General features: G+C 32.2%; 1 protein-coding gene across 1 annotated transcript; it reads left to right on the top strand.

Annotated features, from left to right (window-relative positions):
• The first annotated feature begins 17,946 nt into the window (after window positions 1–17,946).
• LOC149252677 (uncharacterized) lies at window positions 17,947–18,828 on the top strand. Its single transcript, XM_089454235.1, has one exon. It carries the CDS (start codon window positions 17,947–17,949, stop codon window positions 18,826–18,828), a length of 882 nt encoding a protein of 293 aa, XP_089310361.1.
• Window positions 18,829–19,118: the final 290 nt, after the last annotated feature.

The raw sequence follows: 19,118 nt of genomic DNA on the forward strand, positions 1-19,118 counted from the left end.
TTATATATGTCATATATGTCCCTTGATGTAAAAGTCTTGTAAATACCCATGATGTCAAGGCATGCTTTGTATCTAATCCCATTATTTTTGGAAATTGATGTAATGTTGGGTGAAATATGTAACCCCACTGTGTTCGATGATTGATATAATCATGAGTCATTGGTCATAGGAAAGGTTATTTTTGGGTGAGTCATAAAGTCTTCTAATCTATTGCATATCTTCAGAAGGATTGTGCATATGATCAGGGGAAGCATGGTTAGTATGCTATTTTCATATTCAACAAATCATATCTATAGTGATCCTCTATAAAAGGGGAGAGAAGTCTTCATTCAAAATTGGTCAACCCTTTTCCCTTGATGTCAAATGGGGAGAGAAGCTTGGTGTTTGGAGGAAAATGCTTAGTGAGAAGTCTTGGTATTTGCAGGTGTGTTTGTAAGTGATTACAGGTGGTGACCAAACACCCAAGTGGTTACCATCTTTAATTCATCTTCACCTTCCAAAGGGCCTTGGATCAATGTTGGATCCTTCTAGGTCATCATGAAAATTCATTATTTGGTAATTGTCCAGGATCGCTTCATGATGGTTTTCTTTATTCTTCTTCTCTATAAGTGCTTCTTAATTTATTTTCCTTGTCATCTTCCTTAAGCATCACATTTCCCTATTGACGCAATACACATGCCAATTATTTTTACTCATGACAAGGCAAGATCCTACCCATACTTTTCTCATGGAAGAAGTGGATTGTGATTGGCCTGTGTAAGAGCTGAGAGAAAGAGGATAGATGTAAATTACACAGTTGAGCTGAGCAGTGGCTGAGGGAAGAAACTATTGTTCACTGAGAATGTACATGCACTATAAGGAGGGTCTCTTTAGGGTCCAACATAGTGAGAAAGTGCAAGAAACAAGGTTGATGATTTTGTTGATTGAAATTGTGCAACGCGCAGTTCTCAAGGGAGAGGAAGGCAATGAAAACACAAATGAGCTTCAAATTGACCGAGGGAAGGTCTCATTGGGCACTAGATTTGTTGATGCCAGATCTTGCCTAACGTGAAATACAATTAATGGGTGGAGTGCACAAATAACATTAACTCATTTACACTTTATATATTCTTTTATTTTCTTTTGAATTGAAAAAAATGAGTACATACATTCAAAGATAATCATGTATCTAATTCATCTTCTATCATTACTAAAATTTGATGAGTTGGAATTTCAAAAAAGGAATCAAATCTCCCTGTTTATTTCCACAAATTCCTAGCTTTCTTTAGTTTTTTTTCTCCCACAAATCTAGTTTATTTTACTAAACTTAATAAAAAAAACTACTTCCATCTATACCCAAAAATGAAGATAAGATTTATTATCTTTTTCTAACATCATTCATATCCAAACTTTATGATCTTTAAACTAAAACAAAACCGATTTACTAATAAAATAAAGGAATTTAATTCCTTCAAAATTCATTTGTTGTTTTCCAATTTCAAGAGTAAGATGGTCGTGCATCAGACTCCTGGGGAAATAAATTTTCCATGATCTTTTGAAAATGTGTGCAATGCTTGGACAACTCTGGCAGAGTCATCCAAGTAGCATCCTTGAATAGTTGATTTCTCAACTTCACCAAAAAATGAAAGTACTATTTTCCTCTAGTTTTCTTCACCAATTTTTGATCTAATAGCCCATTAATTTCCTTTGGAGTTGCTTTTGGCAGTTGTAGTTTCCATTCAACAATCTGATTTACTTCAATGGAAGACTCATCATCTGAAACTTTTCCTATTCCTTGAGAGGAATACAAATCAAAAGCATTAAAATAAGGGAAATACCAACATTTCTTGGAAGCTCCACTTCATAAGCATTTGAGGAAAATTTCCTTAAAATTTTATAAGGTCTAATCTTCTTGAGTTTTAGCTTATTGTAAGTTCCCTTCGAGAATATTTCTTTCCTCAAATGTACCATGGCTAAATCATCAATCTCAAATGTATGCCACCTTCTCTTTGAATCAACCCTTTGTTAGTATTTTTTGATGCTTTCCTGTAACTAATGTTTAACTCTTTCTTGCAATCCTTGCATGCTCTTCACCTTTTGCACCTTTTATATCTTGTTTTCCCAAATTTCTCAATTCATAGGCACCCCTTGGATGAATTCCATACAAGACCCAGAAGGGACTCATACCTATACTTCTGTTGTGTGTATAATTATATGAAAAGTCAGCTTGAGGAAGAACTTGATCCCATTTTTTGGGAGTTTCACTTACCAAGCTTCTTAGGATATTTCCCAAGCTCCTTTTCACCACTTATGTTTCCCCATCAGTTTTTGTGTGATGGGCTAAGAAGAAATTAAGGTTAGTACCCAAATTCTTGCATAATATTCTCCAAAAATGATAGATAAACCTTTTGCCTTTATTGAATAGAATGCTTCAAGGAAATCAATGCAACCTACCACCTTTTTAAAGAATAAATTAGCAACAATGGTGGCATCGCTAGCTTTTCTACAAAGTATAAAATGTGTAATTTTAGATAATCTACCAACCACAACATAGATAGATTAATTACCTCTTTGATTCCTTGTAAATCCCAATATAATGTCCATGCTCACTGAACCCCATGGCCTAATAGGAATGAGTGATGACTGATATAAACCTATATTTTGACTTCTTCCTTTCGCATGCTGATGGATCCTACATTTTGAAACAAACCTTTTCAAATCAGCTCGCATACCTAGCCCAAAATAAAAAGAATTCAATGAAGCATAAGTTTTATCTTGCCCAAAATGTCCTAATAATCCTCCACTATTCTTTTCCTTGATAAGATCTTCTCTCATTGAACATTTGGGTATACAAAATCTACTATCTTTAAATAACGATCATTCCTGCAAAATAAATCTCAACCATGGAGTTCTATCACCACTAATTGTATTTTTACAAGTAGCATATGCATCCTTAAAATCAACATCTTCCTTATACATCTCCTTCATTTCATCAAATCCTAAAGTGTTGATTTGAAACTCATGCAAAATCAAATTTATTCTACTTAATGCATTAGTAACCTTATTTGATTTACCACTTGTATAGTTGATGACAAATGTGTAATTTTATAAGAACTCTACCCATTTAGCATGCCTCTGATTCAATTTGGCCTTACTGTTGATAAACTGTAGAGCATGGTTATCAATATAAAGAAAAAACTCTTTGGGAATAAGATAAAGGATCTAGTTTCTTAAATATTGAACTATAACATAGAACTCTTTATCATAAGAGGAATACTTCTTCCTTGCTTCATTTATTTTTTCACTAAAATATATAATTGTGCCTCCTTCTTAGCTTAGGATAGCTCTAATAGCAGCTCCACCTGAATCTGTCTCAATTTGAAAACATTTGTTAAAATAAGGAAGGGCTAGTACATGTTGTTTAGTTATCCTTTTCTTCAGTATTTTAAAATTTCTATCAGTTGTTACATTTCATTTAAATGGCTCCTTATTCTCCTTGATTGTGTCAAGAATAGGTGCACACAAACTATTGAAATTATTTATAAACTTTTCGTAGAATCTTGCAAGACCATGAAAGCTTCTTACCTCAAACACATTCCTTGGAATAGGTCAGTTAATGGATTCCTTCACTTTATCTAGATCCATCTTCAATCCTTCTTCAAAAATCACAAATCCTGGGTATACCAACTCATTCATCATGAAGCTACATTTCTTTAAATTTATCAACAACTTCTCTTGTTGCAAGGTACTCAAAACTAATTTTAAATGCTTGATATTCTATTCTTTTGTTTGGATATACATTAAAATGTCATCCAAATAAACAGTAACAAATTTACCTATAAATTATTTCAAGACTTCATTCATTAATATCATAAACATGCTAGGTGCATTGGTAAGGCCAAAAGGCATCACCAACCACTCATACAACCCACTATTTGTTTTAAAAGTTGTTTTCCATTCGTCCCCCTCTCTAATTATAATATGGTGGTAGCCACTCTTCAGATCAACTTTACAAAAATACTTAGCACCACTCAAACAATCAATTGTATATTTAATGTAGGGAAGTGGAAATATGTACCTAATTGTAATTTTATTGATGGTCCTTGAATCATTACACATTCTCCCTCCACCATCTTTCTTTGGTCTAACAACGGTGAGAACAACACATGGACATAAGCTCTCCTTTATTAATCCTTTGTTCAATGACTCCTGCACTTGTTTCTTTATCTCTTCATTTTCTTGTGGAGTCATGCAGTATGTTCCTTTATTCGAAAGACATGCCCCTGGAATTCTATCTACATGATGATAAACTGTTATCCTAGCTTATCCCATAATCCTTCATATAAGAGGATTATTATAAATTTATTTTATTTAACTTAAAATAGGATAAAGCATATTTGGTTACGTATATATTTATATAAATAATATTCGTAAATAAGTTAGCTAATTAGTTTGAATAAATTATTTAGGTAATAAACATTTATTTATCCCATAATAATATAAGTTTATTTAGTTTTAAATTAAAGAATTTAGATGATTTATTAAATTTAAGTTCATTATTAGCGGACTCATTTAGTTACCTATAGATTTAAATTAAATAAATCCAACAACTTAACTAATTAATTAATTAGTTAACAAATTAATAAAATTTCCCCTAATTCTAGGTCCAGCCAACTATAGTTGTAGTTCAGTCAATTATAGTTGTTTCCTTTGGTCAAAAGTAGTCGCTTCTAGCCATTGGAATGTTAACTTGTTGTCATGATCTAGTTCTTCATCTTGTCCGGACGACGAACCACACTTGCTAGTTCAAACTGTGCAACCTATGAATTATGATGTGATTATTTCGAAAGCATGTCTCAAAAACATGATGACTAATGCTTCAAAAATGAGGCAACTTATTTGGAAACTAATCAACAATTATATCTACAAAATCATCCAACATAATTCTGACTTCTTTAGGAAAATCACTCAAACTTGTGATGGTAAGAATTACTTTAGGCTTACCAATCAAAGAAAAATGAATTTATTCTTCTTATTTTTTGTAGCTATTGTAGTAGTTCCTTCCCATCCATAAGTATAACACTAAGACTAGCTTCCTCTTTGGGATTTTTATCCTCTAAACAATATAGAAAATGTTTTTGGCCATTTTTCTTAGGAGTGTAGGTGTTCTGACTACCATCATGAATGACTTTCCTGTCATACTGCCATGGTCTTCCCAACAACACATGTGAAACATCCATTGGCATTATGTCACATAATACCTCATCCTTGTAGCTACAAATTTGGATCTCCACTTTATACTGCTCATTCAGCAATAGTTGATGGGCTTTTTGTAGCCAAGACACCTTGTGAGGTGTGGGATGTGCTATTCTCTACAACCCTAATTTTTCTTCCATTTCTGTGGAGACTAAGTTATCTGTATTTCCATTGTTAATCACCACTTTCCAACACTCGCCTCCTAATTTGCATCTGGTCATGAATATTCTTTTTGTTGGTTCCTTAATTTTATTTTTAGACTTAATCAATATTCTCTTCATCAATAATGATTCTACTACCTTTGGTGTTTCTTCATGGATAACTGCAGCTACGTTTTCTTATTGTGCTTCTACTATATTTACTCCTATTTGTCTTGTAGGATTATTTTCTCGACAATCCCACGACATATGAACCAATTTCCCACATTTGTAACATTGGACTTGGTAGCCTCTACTTCGACAACTTCCTCTTAAGAAAGGTCTTCTTCCTCTTGATTCACCTCCTATTGATGGTTGATTGCTTGAACTACCTTCACCTTCCTTTGGAGACTGAGTTTTCTCCCTGTACCTGCTTTATCCTCTTCCCCTTATAGGACTCCTCCCTTAATTCTTTTAGCTTTAGTTTCTAGCCATTTTTTCATTTTCTTTCAAGTTGAATTGGTAACCATATTCTATATTTCTGGGTGAAAATATACTAAACTCATCTTGAATCTTGAACCACAACCCATTGATATATCTGGAAACCTTTTCAAGTGTTTCCTCGATGTATCTTGCTCTAATATTCACCTTGTATAATTATTCATTATACTCTTTAACAATCAATGACCTTTGCTTCAAGTTTTGCATTTTCCTTAATAAAGACAATTAGTGATCTTTGGGAAAAAATTTACCTTTCATCTTCACCACCATTTTTCTCTAGATTTTGATCTTGGTTTTTTCTTACTTCTCCTTTCTTCTTGGACTCCATCCCACCAAAGAGATGTGTCGTTTCACTCTAGTAACAACAAACTTCACTTGTTTGTCTTCAGCTACCACCTTGTACTCAAAATGATTATCTAAAGCATTGATCCAACCTATTAATTACTCTAGTTCCAAGCTACAACTATAGGTAGATATCTCCATTCTCAACCTCGAAATAGCCCTAATCATTGACCTCATCAATTTAATTTTTGTAGGCTCTTCGACATGTTCTTCATATTCTATTAGAGACTCTTCCCCAGATTTTTTGATGTCTCCAGTCTATTTATCTCTAAGGCTTGTAGCCTTTCTTGGACATGTCTCATATCCTTCCTATCTCCAACACTAGTTATTGGTCTTCCCCTTTGACCTCGCCTTACCCATTGAGCGTGCAATTTCATTTCATACTTTTTGGTCTATGTGGTGTAGCTATGATACTAAATTGGTGCCAAATCCCGCTTAACTGGTAATAATATTAATGGATGGAATGTGCAAACAACATTAAATCATTTACACTTTTGAATTGCATTTCCCATTCACATAATCTCTAACAAATTTCTAACATATCCTTTTTTATTTTCTTCTCAATTATAAGAGCTGAGTAGATACATTCGTAGATAATCATATATCTAATTCATCTTCTATCAATACTAAAATTTGGGTGAGTTGCAATTTTACAAAATGGAATCCAAGCTCCCTATTTTTTTCCATAAAATCTTAGCTTTCTTCATACTTTCCCCCCTACAAATCTAGTCTATTTTACTAAACTTAATAAAAAAACTACTTCCATCTATATCCAAAAAAGTGGATAATATTTCTTATTTTTTTCTAACATCATTCCTATCCAAACTTTCTGATATTTAAACTAAAACAAAACTAATTTACTAATAAAATAAAGGAATGTAATTACTTCCACATTTCATTTATTTTTTCCAATTTCAAGAGTAAGATGCTCCTACATCAACTGCACAATGTGTAGAGGGAGACAAGGAAGAACAAGGATTGTCTAGTGAGGAGTTAGAGTTAGCACATGAGGCAACACTAGACATTACAACTGCACAATGTGCAGTGCTTGAGATCCAAAATCCTATGCTTGCATAGTTGAGGGCTATAGTGGGTTGGATATGGACTGATTGTCCACTAAAACTATGCAATGGACAAAGGCATGGTCACTAAAAGGGAGGATTGTTCAATTGGCTGAGGCAAGGAGCAAAAAGACAAGTCACTTTACCAGAAAGGTTCTCACTACACTATAAAGAAAAGGAAGCCTATGTATCACACAATTTGTTATTGCAAGGGGATGGAGAAGGTCCTTGTTGCCAACTAGGAGTGCTTCATGTGCTATACAAGGCATAAATTATCAAGGATTAGTGTAGCAAGTTAGTAGAAGCAACAAGGTTTAGTGACCATGCTTTGAAAGTGTTGAATGTGAAATGATAGGAGTTGGCCTGAGAAATGATCAATTTCGAAGTCTAGGAGGGAGAAATTACATTAATCAGGCTCATAAATAGGAATTTCTCAGCACCTGATGAAATATTAATGCTTTCATAACTTGCACATGATAGGAGGACCAAGAAAAGCTCCAAAATAGATAAGTGTGGGATCAATGGAGTAGAAGAGGGAAATGAAATCCCTCCCCTACATTTTCAATTCAAAAAGTTATTAAAATTAACTATCTTATTATTATTATAAAAAAAATATTTAATTTTAAAAACATGTAATGTGAAGAAAAAATATAATTAATTTAATAAGATATTGATTAATATAATCCCTTTTTAATTAATAAATTTTATTAAAATAGAATTAATATATCTCTAATAATTTTTTTTACAACATCTCATAAATACCAAATATCAATTAAATTAAAATTCTCAAAATTATTAAAAGAAAGCATGCATGTCAGCCTAAATATAAAAGTGTAGGTTTGAAAAAATATAATATAACAATATATGAATTTTCCACATCGTTAACAGTGGTCGACTTCCCCGCAGTGATTACTTGCTTCAACAAATCAATGTTTCCCTTTCTGGAATGCAAGTGTTTTGCACAAAGTCGTTGTAACATCTTACATCTTCTTTTGTTATTGTACATTAGGAGACTTGATTGTATTTAAGTTGCCATGACTAACTGCATGTCAATGTTGGTTGCCAAGACTTGTTTTATATAGCTTTTAGTTATACCTGATTGTAATCGTCCTATTGATTCTTGCTTTTGATGTCAGACCGTTCCCTCTATATTTATATAGCTATTTTCCATGTTCAATGAGGAATGCTTTTACTTGTGGGTTTTGATCAGTTGTATTTATTATTGAAGTTGAGAAATGAATTTCTACCATGTTTTAATATATTTATACTATTTTATAGATTCTTGATGTTTATTAATGTCTGTCTCCTTCGCCTAAACATTATTAAATAATCAATTTTTCATCTTTTTAAATTAAAACTAATAAAAATTATTATACTTATATTAATTTATTATTCACTTTTCCTTGTGATTTGGACTTTATCAAGGATAGTCTATTAGATCTCTTCCTACTTTACTTGTAATTTCTATTTAAAGTTATTATTCAATTTTCCCCATAAGTGAAAACCAAAATCTAATAGCCCCTCCACAATTGTTATTGTTAACTAATCCTTTGTGATATATTAGTTTATAGCAGTTAGCAAATCAACCACTTGGTCAGTTATAATCTGACAACTGTCTCAAATTGTATAAATACTTGAGGATTTCACTTAATAAACACCTGATTCAATTATGGAGTTCATTTTATGTTTTTCTTGTAACAGTGGTATTAGAGTTGCAAGGTGAAGTGTTGGAATAATGATCCATTGTTGGTTTGAACTCCATTGATGTGTGATGTGGACGGGTTTCAAAGTCATTGGTCACACAATCAATTGTTGCGAGGGTTCACTGGCGACCAACTGTATGTCATGAGGTTTTTTTAAGCAGTTTACGAAGTCACTGTTAGCAGATTTTGTAACCCATTGTAGTGCCTTCGTAAACAATTGGAGTCGTCGGTTTCCGCACTGCATTATTTTCTCGAAATTGGCTACGGGACCACACATTTGGTTAAAGTTCGGCGAGTTTGGTGCTACCGCACGCCGTCGATCTATCCACGATCTATCCACGTTCCATTGATTGGATTTCCATGCTATCCTCACCATATGTTGATTGAACTGTCATATGTTGTCACCACCAACGTTGATTGTCATAGAAGCTTTTCATGTCACTGTTATTCTGAGAATATTATCGTGGAATTTTTCACGTCTCTCATCGTTTGCAAAACATTTTTTAACGATTATTTGACTGTCAATTCACGTGTGGTATAGCATTAACCAACGAAGTTTTTTAACATTGGTTGGAGTTTAATAAATGTTGTGAAGGTCGTGCCATGGGTATTTTTCATTTTTTTCTTCAGACAGTCATACATATTTTACAGTTCATCCGAATTATCCAAAATATTTTCTATTCCGTTTAAAATGACATCCATAATCTTTTGGTTTGAGTTGCACTTTTTAGGAAATAAAATTACCCAAAATGGATATGAAAACTCAAGAGTGCATTACTCTTTAATTATTGGTTGCAAGATGTTTGCCAAGGAAAGAAAGATGTAGAAGATAAAGAAATTGCACCAGAATCATGATAAACAACATGCCATATGGGAAGTCAAGAACAATATATCCTATGGTATGATACATAATTAGTTTCAGAAGAGGTAAGAAGATACATTCATTCCTGTAAGGAAACATATGCAATATTAGAATTTTTAAGGGAACTCTATGATTCACATTCAAAATTGGATATTATTCATTTTTCATTGAAGTTATCTAATTTGTAAATGAAGAAAAATGATCCGATGAAGCTAGTAGTTGAAATAAAATTTATTTTCCATGATATAGAAGCCACAGGTGTTAAAGTAGATTTACAGTTGATTGCCTTCATCAAATCCCTATGCCCGGCATATTCTCACTACTTGGAATCTCTCCAAGTTAGTGAAAAATTAAAGGAAATTACTTTTATAAATTAGTAAATAAAATGCAGAAATAGAAAACACTTATGGGAAGAAAGAGTTTGTTTTTGTTAATAATACAGAAACCTTGTTCCATGCACAAAAATAACATAAATCACAAAATGAGTCTGCTAGAGGTGGCAAGAATCCCAGAGGCCGAGGTATAAGGAAGTTTAGGGGCATGGGGGGTAACAATAACAATAATGAGAGTGATAGACACCAAAATGATCAGACACTGAATTTTTTTAGTCCAAATCTAATATCAAATGTTATAGGTGTGGAAAATTTGGTCATAGTTCAATTAATTGTAGAGTTCCCTGGGAGAAAATTAATAATGAGAAGAAAAGGACAATTAATGACAAAACAGAGAAATTATCTTCGAATAAAAATAAAGCAAATGAATCTTCACATTATATAGTTTTTCACCGTAATTTTAATATTGAAAATGTTTTTAATACAACATTTTCTTCATGGGAGAACAATTCGACTTTAGATTTAGGCGCAACTTGTCATATGACATTATGGAAATATATTTTTGAAAGTTTCAGTGATAATATTAATGGTTTTTTTTATTTTGTTGATAAGTCTGAAGTTAAACCATTTGGAATCGGATTAATTACATTAAAAATTCCACATTTAGTAGATTACATATTGAAGGATGTTCTTTATATTCCCCAATTTCATAGGAACTTAATGTCACTCATTCATGTCACATAGAAAGGACATTCAATCCATACTTTTGATGGAATCATTTAAATTCATATAGCAAGTGATAATTCCATAATTATGATTGGTGTTAAAGAAGGTACATTGTTGAAATTGAATAGTAATTCATCTATTGCACAGTGTACTACAAATTCAGCGATGTTGGTGGAGAAAGATAATATTTTATATTCAAGTTTATTATCGCATGCTATATTTGATCACATCAACTATAATAGCATTATAATTATGAAAGAACGGGGAATTAAAGGTCTTCCCACTATTCCAATAAATCTCACACCATGTGATGCTTGCATCTTAAGGAAGTAGAGTAAACATCCATTTTATACTTTTGTTTCTAGATCTTCCAGAAAGTTAGGTCTCATACATTTCGATTTATTTGGACCTATGCCTGTACCAAGTGAAAATGGAAATAAAATATATACTCACCTTTATTGATGAATATTCAAGGATGTGTTGGGTTTATGTTTTGAAGGAAAAGTCACAAGTTTTTTATATGTTCAAACATTTCATGCTATGGTTACAAATGAAAATCAATAGAATATTGGTATTTAAGGTCTTATAATGGAGGTGAATATACTTCAAAAGATTTTGAACAATATTTAACAGTTAATGGCATCAAACACCAAACTACTATTCAATATAATCCACAAAAAAATAGTGTTACAGAAATGATGAATAGGACTTTTCTCAACATGGTTAGATCAATGATATTTTCCAAAAATGTTAAATTAATGTTTTGGGGAGAAGCACTACTCTTTGCAACATATATTAAAAATAGATGTCCTTCTTCTGTACTCAACAAGAGATCACCATATGAAGTTTGGTACAACAAGTTACCAATAGTTCAACGTATTAAAGTTTTTGGATCTACTTACTATGCAATTATTTCTAAGCATCAAAGAAACAGTTTGAATACCAGAAGTCAAAAGTGCATTTTCCTAGGATATTAGAATACTTCAAAAGCATATAAATTGTATGATGAATAAAATAGAAAATTTATTCTTTCCAGAGAAGTCATTTTTTTAGAATCTGCAAAAGATTTATCTACTATCGATAAACAACTTACTCATTTAGAAAAATTTGCATCGAAGAAATTTTACTTTAAATCTGAAAATACAATTCGACATACTGAGGAGGGAATTCCCATTTTGGATCAGTCTATGGGTTTTCCATCTATAATTCATGAAGATATTTCTACTAAGGAAAATTTAGAAAATAATATTGTTTCTGCAGAATCAAAAAGTGTTCTTGAAGAAACTGCACTTCAGGATGAGCAGTCTTCACAACCACCACAACAATATTTAGGAAGATCCACTCGTATTCACAAATTTCCTAGCAAATATGATGATTATGAGACAGACAGATCTTCTATAGGTAATGTTTTTCATTATTGTAGTTAATTCACAATTAGTGAACCTAGTTGTTTTGAATAAGCCACTAATTGTGATGAATCAAAGGATGCAATGAAGAAAGAATATGATGCCCATGGTACATGGAGACTGGTGCATCCTCCTACTAGCATCAAACCTGTTGGTTGTAAATGGATCTATAAAGGCATGTATAAAGGAGATTGTTCACTTGAAAGATACAAGGCCAGACTTGTAGCTAAAGGTTATGCTCAAAAGGAAGGTTTTGATTATATATAGAGTTTTTCTCCTACAATGAAATGGGGCACAATTAGAACTCTATTTTCTCTTGCAGATCAAAAAGGATGGAATATGCATCATATGGATGTGAAAATAACCTTTTTGAATGGAGATTTGAAAGAGGATGTCTACAGGTTTCAGCCTGAAGGCGTTGTTGTCAAAGGAAAAGAAAATAAGGTATGCAAATTGGTTAAAGCATTATATGGACTAAAACAAGCATCCTGTGCTTGGTATGAAAAGATAATTGAACACCTCCTTAAGTTGAATTACAAAAATTTTGACCTAGATGATGCAACTTTAGTTTTCAAAAATATTGGAAAATCTGTTGTATATCTAGTTTCCTATATTGATGATTTCATGATTACAAGCAACAATGATAGTTGTATAGCGTCTATTAAAATGGATTTGCAGAAAATCTTTGACATGACCGATTATTATTTGGGAATTGAAGTTTCTCAACAAGCAAATACATTTTCATTCATCAGAAGAAGTATGTTGGGCAACTATTAAACAAGTTTGGAATGCATAATTGTAACCATGTTTTTACTCCTACGGAGCAGAATTTGAAACTTACTTCCATTAAAGGATGTCTATTTGATGATACATCAAAGTACTACAAAAAATTGTTGGAAGTTAATTTTTTTTAACTACTAGTAGACTTGACATTACTTTTGATGTAGGGATACTTTCCAGGTTCATGCATCATCCCTATGAAGGTCATTAGAATGCATCAAAAAGAGTGTTGAAATACTTGAAGGGCACTCATTATTTTGGCATCAAATACTCCAAAGTTGTAGATCTCCATCTCACTGGATATTCAGATTCTGACTTTGATGGTGAAATGGAAAATGGAGTCTCTAATTCCAGTTAATTGATGAATCTTGGATCAGCAGCCATTAGCTGGAGGTCATGCACGAAATCTGTCCATCTGATTCTACCACTGAAGCCAGATATGTTGCAGTAGCTCAAGCCACAAAAGAAATCATTTGGCTTTGCAAGATACTTGAAGACTTGCAGGAGAAGCATAAAGATTCAACTCCTTTATTTGTCGATAATTTGTTTGCAATTCTGGTAGCTGAGAATCTAAAGTTTCATGATCGAAGAAAGCACATTAACACGAAGTATCACTTGATTCGACATTATGTAGAGGCCAAAGTTATTCATCTGAAACATTGTCTTACTTCATAATGGATAGCAAATATATTCACCAAAGCATTAGGATGAGAAAATTCTGAAACATTCAGAATGTTACTCAGCATGTCAAATATCTCTTCAGATTAAGGGGAGAATGTTAACTAATCCTTTGGGATATTGTAAAATATTAGTTTAGAATTAGTTTACAGCAGTTAGCAAAACAACCACTTGGTCAATTTTAATCTCGCAATTGTCTCATATTATATAGATACTTGAGGATTTAACTTTAAAAAAACCCGATTCAATTGTGTCATTCATTTTTTGTTTTAATATTGTAACAGCTATGACCTCTCTCTCGGCTATTCTTGGGCACATATAAAACCTTTAAATATTCCATAAGCATTCCCTTGTCAATTTGGTGTCATGTTTTAGTCATTTAGATATACACCATTTAATGTATATTAGCATTCCCATACCATTTGAGATTCAATAAATGTAAGAGATCATAAATTATCTTTTATTCTCAAGTTTGTGTGATGTGTAGACTAAGTCTTGTGCAGTATGAATCTTAGGTAAGATGGATATACTAGGAGTGATAGTTACAACGGTGGTGATAATAGACTCTATGTAGTTAAAGTGAGGTGAAAGAAATATATCATACATTATTATTAATAAAAGACATCAGAAAAAATATTTAACCAAAAAAAAAAAAAAATAATAAATATAAAATATAAAATAAAAATAAAAAATAAAAAATAAAAATTACGTGGAAAATATTATTTTGGGCAAAAACCACCAAGAAAAGATTTAGTAGATTTTTATTATCACAATGAAAATTTGTATACATTTCACTCAATTCATTCTTTCTCACCCATACATTTCCTTTTTTACTCACACCCCCATATATATAAATATTTCATTATAATATTATGGGCCCAATAACATGGGTGTGAATCCATTGGGCACTAGCAAATTTGACTTGATTTGGTCTCACGCCTAACACCTATATAGGAAATTTAGCGAAATAAATATACTATAACAATCTAAATTCACTTTGTCATTTTTTCTTATTTCTTTAATTCATAAGGTGTAAATTTATTGGTTTGTGTGGGGTTTATTCTCCACAAGGACATTGGTTCAAATCTCATGGGATGGGATGAGAATGAGAGTGACCTTTTACGGAATTAAATTATCCCTAACATCCCACTAGTGGATAGATTGTTGTTCCAACCAACATTAAGAATAGACCCATTTTAAACTCAACCTAACTTCAAGAAAAAATAATATTTAAAAAATTAACCCTATATATTTTTTCCTGCTCATACACCACAACCAATTCCTCTAAATTCCTCTAAGATTAAAAGTTTTTTAACTATATATTTAGTTGGACATATGTACCAAATACAGTTGCTTATTCGCCTACATTAAATGAAATACAAGTTTCCACATTCTTTATTGCATAAGAGAGACTTGGACTTGTGACAATGGGAGTTATGGAAACCCGTTTCAATTACCGCGTACTTCAACAACGACGACTACTCGATTATGTGGAAAGGATTCGGGTGAACCACATTATGTGTACAGTTGTGATGTGATGATGGGGATCAACCTTGACGTCAATGTTTATTGGACTATTTGGTTGTAGAGGATAAGACACCAACCCACCTTGGAATTTAAAAAAACATTTCCTAAAAGATTAATGGGCTGAACAATTTAAATATTGGTTTTGACAAAAGAAAATTGGTGTACGAACTCTGATCATTGAAGGGCTAGTCTTAATTTCAATTAGAAGGGCATATATTCATGTCAATCTTCTATAATGAAAATCTTAAAGAAAAATAAAATTTTAATTGAAAAAATTATATTATTTTTACATTTCATTTTCAATCAAATGTATTTCTATTAAATAATTTAAATTCTTAAATCTTGTATATATATTTTTATTTTTAGAAGGGTTCACTGTGAATTGCATGATTTTGTTAATACAACACTGAAATGAAGAAAAAGGTTGTAGCCTAAAATTAATGAAGCCATCTATTAGGTGGCACATTATGCAAAACACAATGAAAGCATAAGGAAATGCAATTTAGAATTTGGTTCAAAGTGGAAGAAATAAATTTAGGATTTGGTTGAGACTAAGATAATTAGTGAAAGTAAAATCCATTAAAAATAAATAAATCTAAAAAATAGTGTTATTAGACCATTTTTTCCTTTAAGATTCCAAAACAACTTTCTATTTTTCATTTATAAATAGATCACATATTCTTTAAAGGATCTCAAAGTAGATTTAAGTGTGGAATAACTGATAAATACCTTAAATGAAAATCCTTCAAGATTAATTTGACAATATTTTTCATCTATAAAATTCAACATCTTCACCAATGTTCTTCCACAAGCCTTCTACATCTACACATAAATATGTGAGTTCATTGAATTGAAATAAACAAAGATGTAACTGAAGATGAAAATAAACCCACGTAGCTAAGCATATATCATCCATCCATTGCAAATAATGTGGGACGTATATCAACTAATGCTATAAGGTTTATTACTAAAATGAAAGAGTGACCTTAAATGTATTTCATTGTGGAATTAAATATATTTTTGTTATTGATTTTGGAAATATTTAAAAATAAGATAGACCTGAGTCAAATGAAAAAAGTAACCTCCCATTCAGAAAACAAGGGAGATAAAGATAATTTTGGACGAATGACTATTAAACACTCCAATAACACATCTGAGAGAATTGTGATCCACTAATAAGTTTCCTCCGTGGTTTATTTCCTTTTAATCTTAAAAGAAAACAACCGAGCAGGGTTGGAATTTGGATTTCTCTTTACCCGTCATACAATTTCTTTTTGACGTTTTGGGTCCTTATGCTTCCCGTCAAGAAACGTTATATTAAAAATTTTGCCCTTCAAGAATGATGTTCTCATAATAAATTAACCCTTCACTAATAAAGTTTTGATTAAAAAATTACCATTCAATAAATAATTATGTTGAAATCCTTATATCTACATTATGTTGAAGTTGTTATATGTTGAAATCCTTATATCTACATTAATATTTATTTGAACTTTGATTTTGAATATTAATCTATATAGTTAAACTTTTAAATTTTCTTAGCATTTCAACATCTTAATAATATTGTTAAATCTTACATATAATTGTAATCTTAAATTTGAAATATTTTTTTTTATAGAATTATCAACATTTTATTAGATCCTCATATATATATATATATATATATATATATATATATATATATAACATAATATATAACCATTCCATATTTTTTGAACCACTCCTTATTTTCTCTAAAACAAAATATAATTTAGGTTGATTATATTATTTTCTATATACTATTTATAAACAAAAAAAAAAAAAAATATATATATATATATATATATATATATATATAATTTTAAATATATAATTTTAATAATAATTATTATTAATAAAAAAATTTAAGTTAGAAAAAATCAATTATTACAATTTTTATTAAATTAAAAAAATAATTAAAACAATAAAGTCAATATTAAAAATATATAAAACACTAATATATAAAGTTCAAATCGAAATTCCAACCCTGGTGGAAGTGAATCAATTGTCCTGGAAATTCAGGGGCAACGATACCATTTATGTAGAAGGAGTTCGTGTTCAAATCTTATGGGATGTGCACGATTGGCTGTTTAATCCTGGACTAAGACATGCCTTGTTCATTTTCAAATCCACGATGCCACTCAACTCTCTTAGTTCCAAACACAACATCGACTGCGGCCTGTCTTCGGATTTTTCTTTTTTCATTCATGCATGAAACTTACAATTTCAGATTGTCCAAAACACCGTTTTCGAAGGTGATTTAATCATTGATGTATTTTTATTTGTTTTTTAAATTGATAATTACGCAGAAGGATTGACTTGGTTTTAAAGAATTTCATATTTTTAAATTATGAATAGTCAAGATTTAATAATATCGAAATATTTTTAATTCAATACAGATCTGATCTGATCAATAATATAGAAGATATCTAAATAGTTTTTCGGTGTCTAGATTATTTAATAATTTATATTTAATGATAGTTTCGTTTGGCTGATGTATGGGCTCTCTGTTTCCTCTACCTGGATGTCGCATCGACATTGGTATAACTTGCTAGGCGATCCAGTAGGGTTTTAAGGAAAATTTATACTTTGGTAGAGTGATGATGGGAATAGGAAAAAAGATCTCGGGGTTCCGGATATGGAGTTGTTTAAGGGCAATGCAGTGTCAGGGTTTGAGTTTGAGTGCCCATGTGAGCCTGTGGATCTGGAAAGGATTTTGGGGATTGCAGACATCAACACACTTACTGAGAAGGGCTGTGGGGTTAAGAAGCTGGGGCATGGATTGTACTATTCTAATGAGATTGACTGCGTTGGGTTGTGGGTATTGCCTGCTCTTGTGAATCATTCTTGTAGTCCTAATGCGGGGCGGTTACATGTTGGGGATAATGTGTTTATCCATGCTGCGAGGGACCTCAAGGCAGGGGAAGAGGTAACCTTCGCTTATTTTGATGTGCTGCTTCCAATGGGGACGAGGAGGGAACTCTGCAAGACATGGTCATTCGTGTGTCGGTGCCACCGGTGTGAATTGGAGCGGTCTCTAGAGGGGGATTTGAGGGGCATTGAGGACGACTTTGGGAGGATTTATAAGAAGGGCGGAGAGATGGAGATGACTAAATTGGCTCTGAAGCTGGAGCAAAAGCTTACACAGTTACAGGGGAGAGTTAAGGCCAAAGATAGGCAGCTGATTCGTGCTTCGTTCGCCAAGGCTTATTGGCCCATGTTTAGGTCTCCTGTGCTTCTGAAAAAATGGGGCAGGAAGATGCCTTGCATTGAGGGTGTTATTGATGCTGTTACTTGTGCATTGCCTGGGGATGAGACTGCCCTCTGTGCTGCTGCAACTATAGTGGATAAGTTGAAGGTGAGCAAGGGATTGACCCCATACAGAAAGGCCATGGATCGGGCTCTGCGGATATGTAAAGGACTGTACGGGAAACAAATGAAGAACAATGTGATGAAGGATTTGATAGATGCCCATGTCTATAACAGAGATATTATTGCTCCCAAGTCTTGCATATTTTAGCCTTTCTCGCTGGCTCGTATACATTTTCTTTTGAAATCTAGATTAGCCCAGTAACTTCATTCAAAATTTGTTACTGTTCTTTTGTTCCTAGTCCAATCAGAGCTTTAACCTCTTTCGATTACCCAATTCAAAATTCTTATTTGTACAGAGGAACATCTCTTACCGTTTCTTATTCTTTTGTATATCACAATCCCTGATAGGACAACTAATTTGACCACTTTTGCTTCCCAATACAAAACTTGAAATACGAAGCACCTCATCTCCCTTTTCAAGCCCAATCCCTTTATCAC

This window comes from Pinus tabuliformis, chromosome 7 (assembly GCF_031772625.1).
Source record: "Pinus tabuliformis cultivar Carrire ecotype Pingquan chromosome 7, CPIR1, whole genome shotgun sequence".
Lineage (NCBI taxonomy): Eukaryota > Viridiplantae > Streptophyta > Pinopsida > Pinales > Pinaceae > Pinus > Pinus tabuliformis.

Coding starts and splice junctions, on each gene's coding strand:
- LOC149252677 (XM_089454235.1), top strand. CDS start 17,947: ATGGAGTTGTTTAAGGGCAATGCAGTGTCAGGGTTTGAGTTTGAGTGC.